At 41.8% G+C, this 21,439-nt stretch overlaps 1 protein-coding gene across 1 annotated transcript in view; it reads right to left on the bottom strand.

Moving 5' to 3' along the window:
- The window catches only part of LOC138961175 (gamma-aminobutyric acid type B receptor subunit 1-like), a 64,675-nt gene that overhangs the window by 12,946 nt on the left and 30,290 nt on the right, over positions 1–21,439 (bottom strand). Inside the window, exons 4-10 of the mRNA XM_070332775.1 lie at positions 20,210–20,311; positions 19,378–19,443; positions 17,712–17,878; positions 5,972–6,141; positions 4,184–4,345; positions 989–1,139; positions 305–422 (exon numbers count right to left, since the gene is read on the bottom strand). Coding sequence (XP_070188876.1) covers positions 305–422; positions 989–1,139; positions 4,184–4,345; positions 5,972–6,141; positions 17,712–17,878; positions 19,378–19,443; positions 20,210–20,311 — 936 coding nt within the window. The remainder of the gene's footprint in view (positions 1–304; positions 423–988; positions 1,140–4,183; positions 4,346–5,971; positions 6,142–17,711; positions 17,879–19,377; positions 19,444–20,209; positions 20,312–21,439) is intronic.

Below are 21,439 nucleotides of genomic sequence, written 5' to 3' on the forward strand. Positions count from 1 at the left end.
AGAGGACATCACTGGGACCTGCTAACATAGCAAGTCTATACAATGGTAGCTGAGAAGAGAGGACATCACTGGGACCTGCTAACATAGCAAGTCTATACAATGGTAGCTGGGAAGAGAGGACATCACTAGGACCTGCTAAAAAGTGTCCCGACATTGCAGGTATAATTTTATTTTGGTAGAAATAACAGACAAAGAGACAACAGGATATGTCCTTTCATGTGAGGCTTCTTCTCACCAGACGGGGGCCTCACATGGCAGGGACCACTGTTGTGGGACTATATTTGCAAGATTGTTGTGCTTATACCTCACACCCCACGGTACCGTGAGTCCCACCCGCATCTTGTACGAAGACGGAGCAGTAGGCAGCAATGCACCCAAAAAGGATCACGTTGTTTAGTCGTGGTGATGACATCTTCACCATTCTACAAACACAGAAAAGAGAAAAAATACCATACATTTGTCATACAGTCATACAGCAAACTCTGTACATGGACGTACTCAAGTTGACATTTAGCAATACAATGTTGTACGTGCGGAGAGCATAGCTTCATGCAGTTCGCGCTATATAAGCTGTCCTTATTATTATTCATTATTAGTATACAGTCGAACCTGTCCTGGCCTCTCGATAACGAACACCTGCCCGAAGCGACCACCCTAAAGGACCCCCAACGAGTTTAAGACCCATGGGCTATTTGCAAAACCTTTCAACGTTAAATAGGTTTCAAACGTCATCAAATCCGGCAATAAGAAGACATAGGGACACATTCATTGTGTTCAAAGACGAGATAGTAGATGAACTTAGAAGACACATCTCCAAGGCCAATGATCTTGCAGTCTGGACAGCATCAGAACATATCACGGCATCACCAATCTAACAATCTGCTCTACTTTTTCCCCCACATTTTCTCCTCAGTATTTCTTCTTAGAGAATAACAATAGAAAAATCGACTTGACGCATCAACAAAACAAACTCTGTACATTAACGTACTTGACTTTTCGCAATACAATGTTGAAAGTGAGGAAGCCACAGGCGAGCAGAATCCCCAGCCCTGCCAAGACGGACATTGACGCGTACAGAGCAACTGACAGAGTGACGTAGACAGTCCGCGTCACCGTTGCGTCACGGGGAGAAGCGCCACCTGTTGGGAACGAAAGACAACTTTGCAGATTTCATCATACACTTCACACCACAATACACATGCAGAACTATTTTGTGTTTTGCAGACAGGCATGTAGATGGACACACAGACATAGACACACAGTCACTGACACCGGCACATCCTGACAAACTCTTCTAAGTCTAACATGGAACTCAAGTACCTTCCCAAATGATCGGATTATCTTTCGACCACTCTAACTGGTTGTCGCCGGTCCTCAGGTGATTGTAAAGCCCCACCGTTTTCTTCACTCCACCTGAAGCGAAACACACACACACACATGAATGATAAGCTCACAACTGAAAAGAAAGTTGGAAGGAGGGTTTTTTTAGAGAAAAAATACAACAAAAGAACAAAACCAAAATCGGCCCATAAAGCATGTACTCGTGTATATGCCAAATAACAAAAGCTCCACACACACACACACACACACACACACACAAACACACACACACACAAACACACACACACACACACACACACACTCACACACACACACAAACACACACACACAAACACACACACACACAAACACACACAGGCAAATCTTCCTATATTAAAACCGCGGTACGTAGCCTATGTCTACAGTGTCGATTAAAAAGGCATTTCCATTTTAAGAGGGCACTACAAATGTCCCAGGGAAGAATAAAATGGTCTTAATAGGGTCTATTTAGATCAATACGTTTCTGAAAGGCGACTTTTCCCCGCCATTGTTCTCTTGACCCCCAATGTCCCAGTCACAGCCCTCCCACCTTCCAGGGAGCATTTGATGGTCCCAGCACTAAGCAGGTTATCTGCGGTGTGCATGAAAACCCCTCTTTTCCGTGTAACCGTTCAGGCTTACCACCAGAGATCAGTCCTGTACACGGGTTTAGAGCACCCTTCAACTTTTTCACTTTAAACACTTGCAAGAAAATCAACACCCTATAGTTGCTTCATGTGCAGAGTTGGACAATTTAGTTGAATTATTTTTTTTTAGTTAAAGCCATATGTACTCGATGACTATACACGCTAATTGCTTTACCAACAGCTGGAGACATGCTAAATTAAGTTCCCTGCAAAATATTGTGGTCTAGGACCCCTTCAATGTTGAGATATGTTAATTTTCATTTTGATCTGGATCGTCCTATTTATAGATTTGCCAACAGAGGTAGCGTTGACGCAAGGGAAATAACTCCGCGTCTTTGTTTACATCCAAAGTTTTTGAGACTCTAAAACAAGCTGTAATGCATGTATATGGTCCGCGCATGGCGACATATCGTCATTACATGGTCTTATGGTGCGTTTGACATCGATTATGGGCAAACTACACTTTGTAAACACGGGAGCGCGTACATATGCCTTTAAGTAAATCCTACTCCGACCTGCTAAATTAGTTCGCACAAAAATTCCCACTCTTTCCAGAATGAAGCCACGCTATTGATTTTTGGTATGTGCTCACGTAAAAAGGAGAAGCTCTTATTCCACGTGAAAGCCTGGGCAGATACGTGGCGGTGAGCATGATCTGTACGCGGGAACGACGGTACCTTTAACTTTCTATCTACTCTTTTTAATGTCGCAGGCTGCGGCTGCGTTCTTTATAATACTCTGTCCTTTTAGAAGACAAATAAAAAAAAGCGATAAAAGCTTGGGGGAAAAAAAACGTTTCCGGGAACAACACTTAAGGGTCTTTGGTGTTTTGTGATGATACAAAAGACGTCAAAAGTCATCGTGTGTTTCTTCTTTTTCTTCTTCTGCACGACATCATTATTGAAATCCAAAACAGCTTAAGATCCAAAATCAAAAAATGCAAAAGTTCACCCCGTGCTGCTACGTTTATGGGACGAGTATTTTCTCGTTTGCCCTCAATCAAATGATCAACAACAAAAAAGGCTAAGCATTAGCTATTCCTCTATTTACAGCCGGGTAGTGCACAATTACGGGTACAAAGTCGGAACAGAAAAAAGCTGTAATTCCGAAACAAAGTGGCATGTAAAGTTTCAAGGTGCACTTATTGATGCCTGATTTTGAAATGAAGGTCGCATTAACCTTAACGTTGATGATAATGGAAAGGTCACTGTCAAGACAAGTCAAGTCAAGTCAATATTTATTTTTTCAAAAACCTAGGGTTACATGAATTCTAAACAAAAAAATGCAATAAACACGACAAAAAAGATATGTAATAATGAGACACAACACTTCAAATTACACGGAAATAAATCAAGCTTAATTCATAACTAAATAATTGTAATCATACATTTTTTAACAGGACTGTATTTGTTTCTGTTTTCGTTTTTGTTTAAATAAAGAACGTGAAAAAATAATCAGAACTCTTTCAAAATATTCTTAATAAAATATATCAAATTCAATAACTTTCGGTTTTTTTTTTAATTCAAATAAATGTTTAAATTTGACTGTATTTCTTGTCGTTCGCTGTTAGATCGTCAGTCCGGACTGCAGGGCGAAACGTGCTGTCCTCTCCAAGTCCTCTTTGGGGCCCGTATAGCTTCTTTTGTAGCGCTGTCTCCTCTGGCCAGATGGTGTCCCTCAGAGCACTGTGGTATGGACAAGCCTGCAGGATGTGCTCTGCTGTCTGATTCTTGCCTGTAATTAGCTCGACTCGTTGATGTTTGTCTATAATCTTAACACTGCGTTTTGGGCGAGGCTCACCGAAAAGGTCACTGCCGTCAGGGTTAGACCGTGCTAATTTGCAACAGTGCTTCTTGGCTCAGACAAGCCGTCAAAAATATTTTCCTACACGGGCTGTACAATAACGTCGACACGCAATTCTAATTTCGCACTACAAACAATGGGTAAAATGGCCAAAGTGGATCATTACATGGCTATTGTTACAGCAAATCATGGAACCGACGATACGCATTTTTAATTTTGCATTGAAGACACTATGGCTCACGCACACACACACACACACACACACACACACACACGCGCGCGCGCGCGCGCGCACGCACGCACACATACACACACACGCACACATACACACACACACACACACACACACACACACACACAGAAAACAAACTTACCCTGAACGCGATCTAACTTGACCAAGCCCACAGGGTCCCCGTTGGAATCAAAGCCAATGGGACCCCTCACTCCCATGAAAGACACGTTGAGAAGACTGGAGTACAGCAAGTCCGCCATGTCTGCGTCAGTGTAAGAAAAGTCCTCTAGTCCTTTGCTGCTGCCTGTAAAATCATGTGTCAGTCCATTCCAAAGTTTTCAAATCATTTGTTTAATCCACCAATGACAAAACAATCACTAGTCTGCAACATATACGTTTAGTATGTATAGAAAAAGTCCCCTGAAATCATGTGTCTGTCCATTTGTCATATCATTCGACAGTCCATTTGTCAGCCCTTTTGTCAGTCTATGTGACAAGTCATGCATGACCAGTCCAATTGTTAAATCAGAAACAAATTACTAGCCTCTGAAAGAAAGTTTCCCTTCTTCTCTTTTGACTGCGACATTAAATGAAATTCAATCTGAAACAAGGTAAAAAGCTTCAGGAAGACATTTCCCTTTTTGTGTTTTAAATAGCGATAAGCGCGATAAGGACAACATAAAACATGAGGAAACACATAACTGACAATTATAGGGCAGTTTTTTGTTTTCCCTCTTCAGCAATAAAATTAAAATCGGAAATAATCTGAAACAAACAACAAGCCTCGGGGATCAGGTCTCAATGTTTTTTCATGAAAACATTCAACAAGAATGACTAGTAATATGACTAACAGCCTTACACACAACTTCGTTTTGCTCTGATCGTTATCATACGTACACCTAAGCATAGACCAAATAGCCTGGACCGCCAACTCGTCACGTGACCCTTCGAGGTTACGACTCTCGACTTTCAGGGGCGCGTCGCGTCCGGTTTGAAAGGCCAGCGATTCGAAGACAGTGAAAAGAAAGCACGCTCCAGTTATTTGTGACAATGGGAGGTGACAATGAACTGGATTTTCCAAAACTCCAAACTAAACTTAACAAAACTCATCGAAAAACATGTTCCATATGTGACCCTCCACCACGAAATGAGTCGCATGTCACCTCGCGTGGTTCTGCGCTAGGCTTCATATAAGTCCGGGGAGTGTCTGGTAACAGTGTGAGGGTCACCTTAGTCACAGGCTTATAACTCAAACAGTTTTTGCTCTTTTCTAAAACGGTTTTCACCACTGGATAGAGCATAAAACACTCTTTAGGAAAATGTAAAAATATGAAAATCATGCAAAGGTGACATGTGACTCATTCCGTTATGCACTTTTGCTGAGTTTATTTTAGCATTTTCAGAACTTACCTCGGCAACTTCGTCCATGTTTACAATCGACACCGGATATCACGTCCCCCTGATTTCTGAAAGGCCATGTAAGCGTAGGTTCCTAAATGCGAGAGGCCGCTACCTCGTAATAGAGAGAAAGAGCGGAGAGAGAGCTAGTTGGCGGTCCAGGATAAATGGTCTATGACCTAAGTAACCAATGTCAACGAATACGTTACAACATTTGTCAATATTACAGTTGCTTTCTTGACTTTATTCTTTCTGTTCTATTGTCTGTCCTTTTATTTTATCCGCTTTGTTTCGTGTTTTGTGTTCCCGGGGAAGACCCTAGGGTCGAAACGTCGAACATTGGGATTTGTATCTGCTTCGTTAACACGTGAGTACAGTATTTTTTGGTCTTATCATTTCTTGCTCTCACGCGCAGTCACCAATATTGTTCTGCTTTATTCTGTCCTCAACTTGGTGTTTCAGAGATCAGTGGAATTTTTTTTATTAACTATATTTTTGCAACTGAAGCTTTCTTTACCCATTTGGAACCTACCCATCTCTATTAATCGCTGCCTGGTGTTGTTGAGAGCTAAGGTGATGGCCCACACCGCGTCGTAGCCCTGTGATGTCATGATGTCCCCGAATAGGGTCTGGTTCTTGACCGCGTTGTTGTACTCCCTCATGAAGTCTGAAGGTCGCCATCCTGACACGCTAGGATCTGGGCTGTGCAAAGCATGAACAATTTGACATGGTGATAACTAAGCGGTGGTTCTGAAAGGTATTTACAATAACTACGCGAAGTAAAGAAATGAAGAAGAACATTTTTCGAGGGTGAGGGTGGTGGGTAATGCGTGGGGACACACACTTGCAAATAGATGCAGGCATGCGAACTTGATTGCCTCGACTCATCATTAGCAGGCCAACCAAAAATCACTCGTGTTGAAATATCTCATCGATGAGATTGTGTCCGGGGTGTAGGTGAATACGGTCTCCAAATTTGAAAAAGGTCCACCGAGAACTTTGGCCGTGCATCGCGAACAGACACACAGACACACAGACACAAGTCGTATATAGATAACTAGATGAATACCCGCTTTGCCGGGTACGGCTTCGCCGGGAAGAAGTCGAACCGAATACCCGGCTGCGCCGGGGACCCGGCTTTGCCGAGTGTACGCCGGCTTTGCCGGCGCACCGCACGAAGGAAGGGAGATAAACGCGCAAAACACTGGAAAAGAGTAGTGACCTTCTAAAAATAGTATAACGGGAATATGGATTGAGCGTTGTCGACAGTGACCTTCTAAAAATAGTAACGGGAATATGGATTGACGCCACACGAAGGAAGGGAGGTAAACGCTGAAAACACTGGAGAAGATAAGGAAGAGTTACTGGAAATGGATCCAGAGAAAAACCAAAATCGGTTCAGCGCTGCGCGCTGAGAGCACGTGTTGAAAATTCTCATCGACCAGATTGTGTCCGGGGTCTCTCTGAATAAGCCCACCAAATTTGAAGCAGATCCATCGAGAACTTTGGCCGTGCATCGGGCACAGACACACAGACACACAGACACTAGTCGTATATATATATAGATTTGCTGTGTGTGTGCCCACACACGTGTGTATCTGTAGAACTCAGAACTCAGAACTCAGAACTCAGAACTCATTTAATTGTCATAAAAACACAGTAAAGGGTTTATCAGACACGAAGTGGATATTTGCAAAGACAAGAAGAAATATCGTCCATGGAGCAGTGATTACAACATTGTTATGTATCTGTAGTTATGTCATTATTGCGTATAATCATGCAGTTGTATACAAATTCAGCAAGTTGTTGCTGTATCGGTACGTCTTGCATCGTCATCAGCTGACTCGGATTTCGAGCATTAACACGTGCATGTTCCATAAGCTGCAAGCGTAGATCATGAAATCTTGTACAACTATCCAGGAAATGGAGCTCGTCTTCAATTACGCCACACACGGTGCACTTTCTATCCTCTCTGGGTGTGTTTGTGTATCTCCCCCTTTCGATTTTTAAATCGTGAGCGCTAATACGCAATCTACACAGTGCTTTTCTGTGTTTGGGGTTGGTTACACATGTCAAGTATGCTTCACAGTCGTAATCGCCGTCAGTAATTGTGTTGTAGTATTGCAGTTTTGAGCCCTCAGTCTTCTTTCCTTGCCAAAATCGTACGTATTCGTATTCTAGTCCTCGTCGTAGAGTTTTCATCAGCGCATTCTTTTGGACTGCTGACTGAAGTATCCAGTTATGGTCCAGTCCGAGGTTACCTATGATTGCTCGAATGAAATGTATCCATTGCGGTGAGCTGTCTTGTGGTCTGTCGATCATGTCAGCGTAAGCCTGTCGTAAATATGAATTTTCTTCTGACTCAACGATGTGGGTCCAGAAGTTTATTGTTTGTTCAATTAGTTTGTATGTGTGTGTGTATCTGTATGTGTGTGTGTGTGTGTGTGTGTGTGTGTGTGTGTGTGTGTGTGTGTGTGTGTGTCCGTGTCTGTACGTGTATATCTGTGTACTAGAGGAATACCCGGCTTCGCCGGGGTGAATCGCGAGACAGAGACAGACAGCGTGGCGGTTCACCACAATCACCTTTGAAGGCGAAGTCCTGTCAAACGGGATTGAGAATTTTAGAGCTTATTTCTTAGCCCTATATTATGTTGTGGCTTCTCAAATGCCAGAACATACAGACAGACAAAAGCCGCTAGACCCCATCACAAACAGAACTCTTAAATCCACAGGTGTTGCCCACACACACACACAAACACACACACACACACAGAGAAGCCGTATATATATATGTATATCTATATCTATAAATATATAGAGATAGGTGACAGTGTATTTTTCGCGTGGCTATAAATTGATTCGACCTTTTCACTTTGACAGTAAGAACAACTTACGGGTGCAAAGGAAGCGTTCTGGACAGCGCAGTGACATTCTAAAAATAGTAACGTAGAAACGGGAATATGGATTGAAGCCACACGAAGGAAGGAAGATAAACGCAAAACACTGGAGAAGATAAGGAAGAGTTACTGGGAATGGTGAAATGAACAGAAAAACCAAAATCGGTTCAGCGCTGCGCGCTGAGAGCACGTGTTGAAATATCTCATCGATGATATTGTGTCCGGGGTGTAGCTGAATACGGTGTCCAAATTTGAAAAAGATCCACCGAGAACTTTGGCGTTGTGATGTGGTCTAGCGGCTTTGGTGTGTCGGTATGGGGGCCCGGGTAGCTCAGGTGGAACCAAAATCGGTTCAGCGCTGCGCGCTGAGAGCACGTGTTGAAATATCTCATCGATGAGGTTGTGTCCGGGGTGTAGCTGAATACGGTGTCCAAATTTGAAAAAGATCCACCGAGAACTTTGGCCGTGCATCGCGAACAGACAGACAGACAGACAGACACTAGTCGTATATATATATAGATGTGTCTTGGTGTCGTTTGACAATGTTTGCTTAAGTTATATCATCTTTCCAAGCTATGTTTTCATGATTATGTCTCAACATTTGGCAGGCTCTTTCTTTATTTTGTCTCACTTATTTGCATGTGTAGGCTATGTTTAAAGCCCAATGTATCTCACCCTTATTAATTTCGTTTTATGCACCAATTTCATTTGTCTGAAAATTGTCAAAATCAACTCATTGATTATAACAATAAAACATCCATCCATCCATCTCTCTCTCTCTCTCTCTCTCTCTCTCTCTCTCTCTCTCTCTCTCTCTCTCTCTCTCTCTCTCTCTCTCTCTCACACTCTCTATCTCTCACATTCTCTATCTCTCTCTCTCTCTCTATCTCTCTCTCTCCCTCTCTATCTCTCTCTCCCCCCCCCCCTCTCTCTCTCCCTCCCCCCTCTCTCTCTCTCTCTCTCTCTCTCTCTCTCTCTCTCTCTCTCTTCCCCCTTCCTTCCTTCTTAATTCTCCTTTTTACATTTAGTCAAGTTTTGACTAAATGTTTTAACATAGAGGGGGAATCGAGACGAGGGTCGTGGTGTATGTGTGTGTGTGTGTGTGTGTGTGTGTGTGTGTGTGTGTGTGTGTGTGTGTGTGTGTGTGTGTGTGTGTGTGTGTGTGTGTGTGTGTGTGTGTGTGTGTGTCTGTCTGTGCGTGTGTGTGTGTGTAGAGCGATTCCGAGTAAACTACTGGAGCGATCTTTATAAAATTTTACATGAGAGTTTCTGGGTATGATATCCCCAGACGTTTTTTTTTCCATTTTTTGGATAAATGTCTTTGATGACGTCATATTCGGCTTTTTGTAAAAGTTGAGGCGGCACTGTCACACCCTCATTTTTCAATCAAATTGATTGAAATTTTGGCAAAGCAATTTTCGACGAAGGCCAGACTTTGTTATTGCATTTCAGCTTGGAGGCTTAAAACTTCATTAATGACTTTGGTCATTAAATATCTGAAAATTGTAATTAAAATTATTTTTTTATAAAATGATCCAAAATTACGTTCATCTTATTCTTCATAATTTTTTAATTCCAAAAACAAATAAATATGTTATATTCGGATTAAAAACAAGCTCTGAAAATTAAAAATATAAAATTGTGATTAAAATAAAATTTCCGAAATCGATTTAAAAACAATTTCATCTTATTCCTTCTCTGTTCCTGATTCCAAAAACATATAGGTATGATATGTTTGGATTAAAAACACGCTCAGAAAGTTAAAACGAAGAGAGGTACAGAAAAGCGTGCTATGCAGCACAGCACTACCGCACTAAACAGGCTCGTTAATTTCACTGCCTTTTGCACGAGCGGCGGACTACGGTCATTGTGAAAAAATGCAGTACGTTCAGTTTCATTCTGTGAGTTCCACAGCTTGACTAAATGTAGTAATTTCGCATTACGCGACTTGTTTCTATCTGCCTTTTTTCTTTCTCTTTTTCATATCAAAAGAATATTCTTCCCATCAACTATTACCGGCACACACCCTTGCAAAAACAGAAAATGAAAAGCCTTCACATTACATATTGGGAGTGGCAGTACAGAAGAGATAATTAGATGTTGCTTGTTGCACCCTAACAAAATCTTGACAACGTCGCATATAATCAGATCGATACGGTGCCAATTGAATCCGCCGGGGAGTGTACAAAGGACTAGATAATTACATCGAGAAATCATCAGCGCGAGCCTCAAGTGAGCACAGTTTAACAGAATAAGGTACAATGTACTACATTAGATGCAGTGAGTATCCACGGTTTGTTTGTTTGTTTGTTTGCTTAACGCCCAGCCGACCACGAAGGGCCATATCAGGGCGGTGCTGCTTTGACATATAACGTGCGCCACACACAAGACAGAAGTCGCAGCACAGGCTTCATGTCTCACCCAGTCACATTATTCTGACACCGGACCAACCAGTCCTAGCACTAATTTACTACACGTGTATTTAATCAATCAATCAATCAATATGAGGCTTATATCGCGCGTATTCCGTGGGTACAGTTCTAAGCGCAGGGATTTATTTTTTTTATTTTTTTTATTCTTATTTTATGCAATTTATATCGCGCACATACTCCAGGCGCAGGGATTTAATCATTTCTTACACGTGTATAAACTATTTCCTGCACGTGTATTTAATCATTTTCTGCACGTGTATTTAATCATTTCTTAGACGTGTATGAATTATTTATTACACGTGTATTAATCATTTAAAACACGTGTATTAATCATTTTTTTTACACGTGCATGAATTATTTATTACACGTGTATTAATCATTTGTTACACGTGTATTAATCTTTTTTTACACGTGCAATAAATAATAAATACACGTGTATTAATCATTTATTACACGTGTATTTATCCTTTTTTACACGTGTAATGGTTATGAGCCAAACGGCTTTCCATACTAACCCCATAATGCCAGGCGCCAGGCGGAGCAGCCACTAGATTGCCACGGTGATACGTGAACGTCTGAATCCTCTCAGATGCCAACAGTTCAGCGGAATTAATTAAGGACATAGTAAATAGCGCCCCGTGATTTGTAAAACATTTTTTATAGATTACGGGGCGCGCCCTGCGATTTGTAACATGGTTTACAAATCACGTAAATGCGCCCGATATTTTCTTGTCATCTCCAAAGTCAAGGGATCTATTAGATTTTTTGAATTTTTTTCTCTCATTATTTTATTGACCCATCGTTGCGAAATTCGGGTCGCTTCCTCCCAGTGGAAAGCTAGCAAAAACAGAGTCGCGCTACCCCAAAGTCAAGGGATCTACTCGATTTTTTTCCATTTCTTCATTGTCCCATCGCTGGGAAATTCTGGTCGCTTCCTCCCAGTGGAAAGGTAGCAGCAACAGAGTCGCACTACCCCAAAGTCAAGGGATCTATTACTGAGATTTTTTTTCCATTTCTTTTTCATTACTTTATTGTCCCATCGCAGGAAAATTCGGGTCGCTTTCTCCAAGTGGAAATCTAGCAGCAACAAAGTCGCGCTACCCCAAAGTCAAGGGATTTATTAGATTTTTGTGTGTTCATTACTTTATTGTCTCATCGCTGGGAAATTCGGGTCGCTTCCTCCCAGTGGAAAGCTAGCAGCAACAGAGTCGCGCTACCCCAAAGTCAAGGGATCTTTTAGATTTTGTTTCTCTTTGTTATGCTAAAAATCGTAATACTGTACCTAATCGGCCCAAACCACCCCGCACCACCACCATAGAGGCTCTAAACAACAAATATTAATAATAATGAAAGGCATGTATTACTTTGTGGAATGCGACATTTTTACATTTTTACAAATCGCGGTTTCAGGTTCGACGTAATTTGTAAAATGTTTTTGCATTTTTACAAATCACGGGTTAACACCCCCACCCCCCTCCGACGAACGCTGAAAGAGAAGAAGAAGAAGTAGATGAAGAACCGCCTTTTCTTTAAAGGGGCCCAATCTGTCAATTCTAAACTACACATGAAATCGCCCCAATCGCAATCCGTTCAAAGTTTACACATAGTATGTCTCTCTCTCCCCCCCCCCCCCCCCCCAACCTGTGTAATAGCGACATTTTTAAGCCCAACAACGCCGATTATGAAATCAGTGTCACATAATAAATCGATGAATTCAATCATTACCCTTTCAGTCTTTGCGTAACTTTTTGTTCCCCACCAGCATGCTGTATTTAGCCCAGTGCGTTGCGTTGTCAACGTATTCAAAAGCTACTTGTGCAGTGGTGCGCTTCAAGAGACAGCCATCAAAATCTGGATATTTTGAAAAAACAACAAAAAACTTCAGCTACAGCACCTTGAAAGCACCGATTATCAGAGACTTCCTGATACGACTTTTGTCTTGTGCAAAACCTCTCATCTGCGCCAATGCCTACGTGCTGCGAGACACCAAAAAATGATTTGGAATTATCGATCTTAGGCGGAAATTCAGTTTCGAACTCTCTAGAGGTCACAGACAGGGAATCTGTTACAAGAACTGTCCAGCTGAGCGTGTCTAGCACAGCTATTAGCGACACAAAAGGCATTCACAAAATCAACATGCGGCTCTGGGCTTGCGTTAAGCTGCGAGGATTTGTTTTCTTGCAGCAAATTTGCGGGAAGTTTTAGGCAGTACGTGGTGCCCCCTTTATCCACCGTGAAAGAGTGCCAGTTCTGTCGACATGACAAAGGTGAAGACACAAAATGGCTTAAAAAAACCCAGTTCGCCTTCGGACGGATAATACAAACACAAAAGCCTAAAATATTTAAAGCACACGACTTAGCCTAAAATAGGTTAATATATACACGATCAACTTTAAACTGCATTAAAAGTCAAGTGTGCTTAAAATGGGTTCATACAAACAAAGTTCAAAATGGGTAGATACTCGTGTCAGACCCAACTACCAGTCGTGAAACATTTGGCAAATGCATTAAGGTGTATATCATTCTGATTAGGCCGTTTATGTTAAAAACAATTTTAGCGTTGAAAAAACATGTTATTCCCCTGTCGTATGCCACAAACAGCTTGATTTCTCACAAAATAGCGTTAAGTCGGTGGATCGCAGATTAAGAATACCACCTAAAATCATATTTTACAATAACAAAGATGACGACTCTAAAATGCACCAAAACAATTCAGAATAATGGAAACTGACCCCGTGTTTTTACCTTTCGTCAATTATGACTATATAGTTTCACACAGACCGGGAATCGAGACGAGGTGATGGTGTGTGTGGGGGGGGGGAGGGGCGTGTGTGTGCGAGTGTGTGTGAGTGTGTGCATGTGTGTGTGAGGGGGGCGTTGTGTGTGTGTGTGTGTGTGTGTGTGTGTGTGTGTGAGCGTGTGTGTGTGCGTGCGTGCGTGCGTGTGTGTGTGTGTGAGTGTGTAGAGCAGTTCCGGGAAAAGAACTGGATAGATGTTTATAACATTTTACATGTGCATTCTTCCAGATGATAGCCCCGCACTTTTTGTTATTAATTTTTTTTAAAGAAGATGTCTTTGATGACGTCTTGTTGGCTATTTTTCAAAAGTTCTGCGACATAATTTTCTTGACAAATTGATTGTAACTTTGTTCAAACATTGTTTGACTGAGTCCGGACTATTGGATTGCATTTCGGCTCGGAAGCTTAACATGAATTGATTAGTTTGCTCATTAAAGTTGTCATTTAAATCACATTTTCATTAAGAGATATATAATGATTGTACTGTATTCGCTATCAATTTTCTGAATCCAAAAATATATAGGTATGTTATGTTTACTCTGAAAATGTGATCAGAATTTTTAACAAGAATCGGTTTATGCAAATTAGGTCTTATGTTGGCATACTTCGCCGACCATCTCGACCCGTCTCGGTTTACAGGTTTCGCTAACCAGGTTTTAGTACTCTCGACGATTACTTATCCCAGGTTTTCAGTGTCCATCTTTTAGTTTCAGGCCAATAAATTGACTAAATGTTTTGATATTGCTTGACACGACTTGTTTTTGATTTAAGTTGAAAGAACTTGACAATTCATTGAAAAAATACCAATGATAGCTTTTCCAACAGCGAAACAAAATCGTGCGTGAAAAGACAACTGAACTCGGAGTCTCATTTAAAAAGCTATCGTTCATCCGCACAACTTTTTGCTGTTGGAAGAGATGTGATTGGTAGTTTTATATCTTAACATCCCTATAACACACAGGCATCTCGTAAAATTTGTGTCAAAAGGTACCTTCATGGAATTGTTTATTTGATTTTATGCCTGCAAATTGCTAGAATTTTGCAATAAAGGTCAAATGACTTATTTGAATTTCTATAAGCTGTTCTGGACAGTTGGAGATCCTCAAAAATGAACGTTGAAACAGCATGACGTTAGATATTCTTGTTACTCATTGTGGTAACAAGGAATCCTTTCATTGTCAAAGTGATGTAGCAGCTACAAAATTACCTTTTCTGGGATTACATACCCCACCAAAAACAGCACCAAAATAAACATTGAAAGGTTTCTGACGAGGCTGCGTAAAGTGGCATAACACAAATATGAAAAAAAAGATACCCCCCCCCCCCCCCCCCAAAAAAAAAAAAGATATAATATGAATTGATCTTTCAACAAAAGTGAAAAACGGGGTTAATTTAAGCCGTTTTCATATTTTGTCCTGGTACTCGAAGAACCCAAACCAGGAGGAAGAAAAATCCTTCAAAAGATCGGTTCAAACATGGATCAAAAGAAATTCTTGTATAAGCAAATACGCACTGATGTGATTTTTCTTATGAACTCTATCTTTTCACATTGCATTTCTTGACGAACAAAATTTTGAAGTCCACAGGAAGATCCGGAGAGTCTCCAGACCGGTCGAAGTTATCACGTAAATACGTATGTACGACCCCCCCCCCCCCCCCCCCCCTCTCTCTCTCTCTCTCTCTCTCTCTCTCACACACACACACACACACACACACACACACACACACACGTACACTCTATCTCCCTCCCCCACTCACGCTCTCTCTCACACCTCTCTCTCTTGTTTTTTCTCTCTCCCTCTCTCCTTGCCCTTGGTCCCTCACTCCTTCTCTCTCTCTCCTTCACTCTCTCTTTCTCTCCCTCTCTCTCCTCCTTCCCTCTCCCTCTGTACTCTCTCATCATCTCTCTCTCCTTTCCTCTCTTTTCTGTCTGTGTATCTCTTTCTCTGTCTCCCTCCACGCCCCATCCAACCTCAACCACCCCCCCGCCCCCCCCCCCCCCCAACCTCTATTCGTCCTCATCCTCCTCTGCGTCATTATTCTTTTTCTTTGATAATCAACGACAGTAGCTTCCTTTTCGGGGATAAAAAAGATCAATGCTATTTTTTTTAACTTGACACGAAGAGTCTCGATTCGTCTTGGTGAAGACGTCGAGTTTTGTTTGTTTGTTTGCTTAACGCCCAGCCGACCACAAAGGGCCATATCAGGGCGGTGCTGCTTTGACATATAACGTGCGCCACACACAAGACAGAAGTCGCAGCACAGGCTTCATGTCTCACCCAGTCACATTATTTATTCTGACACCGGACCAACCAGTCCTAGCACTAACCCCATAATGCCAGACGCCAGGCGGAGCAGCCACTAGATTGCCAATTTTAAAGTCTTAGGTATGACCCGGCCGGGGTTCGAACCCACGACCTCCCGATCACGGGGCGGACGCCTTACCACTAGGCCAACCGTGCCGGTAGACGTCGAGTTCTGCACCGAGAAATGCGAGTGAAACCAAGGACACCGTCCCGATTTCCATAAAAATCAAAGGGCATTAACAAACAAGGGCAGTTAAAAAAAACCTGTTAATGTCAAGCGAGAAAGAGTGTGGATGGGTGTGTGTGTGTGTGTGTGGGGGGGGGGGTATAAACTGTGTCATCGATCAGTTGAAAATACATACCTTACTTTGCAAGATTTTAATTTTTAGTACAGATATTTGCGCTTTGATGAAGAAAACGTGATCGATGAAAAAGAAGAAGAAGAAGAAGAAGATAAAGAAGAAGAACAACAAGAAGAACAAGAACAAGAAGAACAAGAAGAACAAGAACAAGAAGCAGAAGAACAAGAACAAGAAAAACAAGAACAAGAACAAGAACACACACAAAAACAGAACAAGATAACAACAATGACAATGAAAACGACCCTGACAGTTCTTTATCTAACAAGGGTAATAGAGTAAGCAGAGATCTGCTTTAATTTTTAGATCTGGCCTTCGCCCAAAAGAGGGACTAATGTACAATGGACAGAGAGAGGGACAGACAGGCAAAGACAAGAACAAACAGAGAATGACAGGGACAGACAGACATGTAAGGCAAACATAGACATCGTAAAAAGAAACATGACAGACATACATGCATACGGACAGACAGACAGACATCAAAGCAAACCTGACGACAGGGCAGACAGAAAAGACACAAATACAGAGACGAAGACAGCTATCAAGTTCTATACCGAGAATTGTGGGTGAAATAAAGGTCAACGTTGTGATTTCCCAATTAGAATCAAAGGCCATTTCCTAAAACGTCAAATTAGCTAAAGCAGAGATAAAAATTTCATCGACCGTCAGGAAACATTCACCGACCGTACAAAGATGAATGTTCGCGATCAGATTTCATATTTTGGAGCAGACTTTATGAAGATAACAGATTTTTTTTAAACAAGGGAGAGGGAGAGGAAGGATGGAGAATTGGGGAGTGGGGGGGGGGGGAGGCAAATAAAAAGACAGGGGAGAGCAACACTAACAAAGGAGGGCCTAGGAGGCGGGGGGGGGGGGGGGGGGGGGGGGGGCGGAGACCGAGTGAGACAGAGAGATACGTTAAAAAAAAGAGAGGCAGAGACACATAGTTGTTGTTGTTGTTCTTCTTCTTCATTGCCACCTGAAATTCTTTGTTTGGATTTTCTTTTCCTTGATTTTGTTATGTATAAAATCCATATATGTGACCCTCCACCACGAAATGAGTCGCATGTCACCTCGCGCGGTTCTGCGCTAGGCTTAAATATAAGTCCGGGGAGTGTCTAATAACAGTGTGAGGGTCACCTTAGTCACAGGCTTATAACTCAAACAGTTTTCGCTCTTTTCTAAAACTGTTTTCACCACTAGATAGAGCATAAAAAACTCTTTAGGGAAATGTAAAAATATGAAAATCATGCAAAGGTGACATGCGACTCATTCCGTGGTGGAGGGTCACATATATGGATTTTATACATAACAAAATCAAGGGTATATATATACAGGAGAGAAAACCAAGAGAGGAACATAGACAGCTACACCACAGGCACTTGACCTGGGGTGGAGTATTATTAAGCAGAAAAGCTCACATCCCACCCACCCCGTACCAAGTGCCTGTGAGGCAAACAGACAGACATGACCAGAATACCTTGGGTTGAGATAGACGATGCCAGCATCAAAATATCCCTCCACGACCATCTCCAGTTGCTGGGGCGTACAGTCAATGGTCGGATCCTCCGTCTTCCACCACCCCGCGTCGTACCAACCGTTCAGGATCCACACGATCCGTCGTCCGTACAGCCCGATCTTGTACGCCTGGCAAAGATTTATTTCATTTAAAAATACCCGCCTTTTCGTGTAAACCGTCATTGTAGGTTACAATTAAGATGTCCAAGCTTTGACGTGGAATAAGACCATCCCTCTACTTTGACATATACTAACAATCAAATGCCTGGCTGTTTCCAGAGCAAAGTGGGATTTTTGTGTGGGGCTGAACTAATTTTGCCGATGAACAAATTCCATTTGAACACATGTATGTGCTACCACGTGTATGTGCTACTTTTGATTTTAGAACTATGTACTATGTCACACTGTTGTAACCGAGTGCCGAAACACTACGATCACCTCGGGAGGCGAAGTGCAATCAAACAGGATTGAAAATGTTAGGGCTAATTTCTTAGCCCTATAAAAACTGTTATGCAAACCCGAAGGTTTCCATGAACATACAGACAATCGGAAACCACCAGACCCCATCACAAACAGAATTCCACAATCAACCGGTGTTGACTTAAAGGCCAACAACTCGGGTGCAGAGTCTGCTGTGAAAGGAGCGGTAGCCTCCCCTGTCACACTGTGTTCAAAACTAGTTGCAGAAACAGTAAGTGAAATACTTCAGTTTAGGGTGTGACGAAATAAAAGAGAAACAAGTCGCGTAAGGCGAAAATACAACATTTAGTCAAGTAGCTGTCGAACTCACAGAATGAAACTGAACGCAATGCAACGCAGCAAGACCGTATACTCGTAGCATCGTCAGTCCACCGCTCACGGCATAGGCAGTGAAATTGACAAGAAGAGCGGTTTAGTAGTTGCGCTGAGAAGGATAGCACGCTTTTCTGTACCTCTCTTCGTTTTAACTTTCTGAGCGTGTTTTTAATCCAAACATATCATATCTATATGTTTTTGGAATCAGGAACCGACCAGGAATAAGATGAAAGTGTTTTTAAATTGATTTGGAAAATTTAATTTTGATAATAATTTTTATATATTTAATTTTCAGAGCTTGTTTTTAATCCAAATATAACATATTTATATGTTTTTGGAATCAGCAAATGATGGAGAATAAGATAAACGTAAATTTGAATCGTTTTATAAAAATAACATTTTTTTTTACAATTTTCAGATTTTTAATGACCAAAGTCATAATTAATTTTTAAGCCACCACGCTGAAATGCAATACCGAAGTCCATGCTTCGTCGAAGATTACTTGACCAAAATTTCAACCAATTTGGTTGAAAAATGAGGGCGTGACAGTGCCGCCTCAACTTTCACGAAAAGCCGGATATGACGTCATCAAAGACATTTATCAAAAAAGCAAAAACACGTCTGGGGATATCATACCCAGGAACTTTCATGTCAACTTTCATAAAGATCGGTCCAGTAGTTTAGTCTGAATCGCTCTACACACACACACACACACACAGAGACACACGCACGCACATACACCACGACCCTCGTCTCGATTCCCCCCTCTACGTTAAAACATTTAGTCAAAACTTGACTAAATGTAAAAAATGGAAAAGAAAGAAAGTGTTTACCTCACACAAGACCTTTTTTGCTTTGTCTTCGTAAAACGAACCGACGATAATGCGGCAATCGTGGTCCTGTAAGAAAAATAAAGCATGTAGCATATTCTCACAATATAAAACAAAAGAAAACACAATAAAATCGAAGCCTACTCCTATAATGATTAAAAACAGGGTAAAGGTCACACGCTTCTCACATATTGGAGAAGTAATGTCTTTCCACGAAAAACAGATTACGACGACGAAGTCTCGTGTTTTTCAGGTAGGAGACTATTACTGACTTTTACCCATTCATTATTTCCGTTCATAAAGTTCCTGTGCACTAAAAATGTCGACAAAACAAACAGATAAGAATTGATTGTCTTGCATCAAACAAAAGCTCTCTGTCGCTCGAGTAAACTGTAAAGTAGGTCGAGTGCATTTCCAGGCCGTGCCTCGCATGACAAAAGAACTCGGGATGCAGTCATGAGCCGTGAAGGTCAAAACCAAACACGCTGAATTTAGCATGCGCCTTCAAAATCGATCCCACAAAATCTTGAATGCAATGACAAATGACAAAATGGCACAAACACCCCCCCCACACACACACACACACACACGCATGCTCGCTCACACACACACACATACACCCACAAACACACACAGAGTTCGGGCGAAATGACCTTACCCATTTGGGCCAAATGGGGGCGAAAGGGTAATCTCTTTCGGGCGATATGATAAAAAGTATAGAACGAAGTGGTAAAACGCATTGGACGAAAAGGCAGTTCTCGTGGGTCGAAAGGGACATGGGGAGAGGTGAATATAAACCTGTATATAAGCTTATAGCCTAACTGTGAGTACTGACCAAGAGGTTTCGGACTTGCAGGGCAGGGTCCTCACGGAAGATCTCGGAACGTATCACTGTCAGTCCTTCCTCCTTCAACTTCACCACCAGGTCGTCTATTGTCTGCAACATACAAGTCGCGCGAAGCGATATAAACTTGGCCAAAACGTTATTGCAACAAATTTTGAACCCAAATTAAAGCATCAATTCCCGTGTCATTTCATTAAAACTTTATAGGCTAGTTAAGGCCGTTCACTTAACTATCGGGATCACCTTTTGGATTAAATATTTCTTTTACATGGATCACGTGACCGCCGCTCAAATAAGCGTACCCTCAAAATCGACCAGACAAAAACGGAAGGGCCGAATGAAACATCGGGAAAAAATCACAATAGGCAAAGCTTTGCAACTTTGACATACGAGAAGAAAGTCACATAAGTTATCTACCCTGAACAGATTGTTTTGTTTAGCTACCTTGCGTATTTCGTGTGCTATGCTATTCCTACTGATGCAGGTGTCGATCGCGAGAGCAGTCAAAAACGGGACTTTTTGCGTCAATATTTTACCAACATACCAGAGATACTTCGTGCGAAAGTTTGGATCGTCATAATTATTTAATCAGAGGTGACGCAATGTTTCGGTAGCAAGTGTAGAAGACTACTGTCTGATACAAAAAGGAAACAAGTCGCGTAAGGCGAAATAACAACATTTAGTCAAGCTGTCGAACTCACAGAATGAAACTGAACGCACTGCTTTTTTCACCAAGACCACATACTCGTAGTTTCGTCAGTCCACCGCTCGTGGCAAAGGCAGTGAAATCGACAAGCCATGCAGAATAGTGCGGTAGTGGTCGCGCTGAGCAGGATAACACGCTTTTCTGTATGTCTATTCTTTTTAGCTTACTGAGTTGTTTTTTAATCCAAACATATCATATCTATATGTTTTTGGAATCAGGGACCGACAAGGAATAAGATGAAATTGTTACATTTAGTCAAGTTTTGACTAAATGTTTTAACATAGAGGGGGAATCGAGACGATGGTCGTGGTGTATGTGTGTGTGTGTGTGAGTGTGTGTGTGTGTGTGTCTGTGTGTGTCTGTCTGTCTGTCTGTCTGTCTGTGCGTGTGTGTGTGTAGAGCGATTCAGACCAAACTACTGAACCGATCTTTATGAAATTTGACATGAGAGTTCCTGGGAATGATATCCCCGGACGTTTTTTTCTTTTTTTTCGATAAATACTTTTGATGACGTC

This window comes from Littorina saxatilis, linkage group LG3 (genome assembly GCF_037325665.1).
Source record: "Littorina saxatilis isolate snail1 linkage group LG3, US_GU_Lsax_2.0, whole genome shotgun sequence".
In the NCBI taxonomy this organism is placed as follows: domain Eukaryota; kingdom Metazoa; phylum Mollusca; class Gastropoda; order Littorinimorpha; family Littorinidae; genus Littorina; species Littorina saxatilis.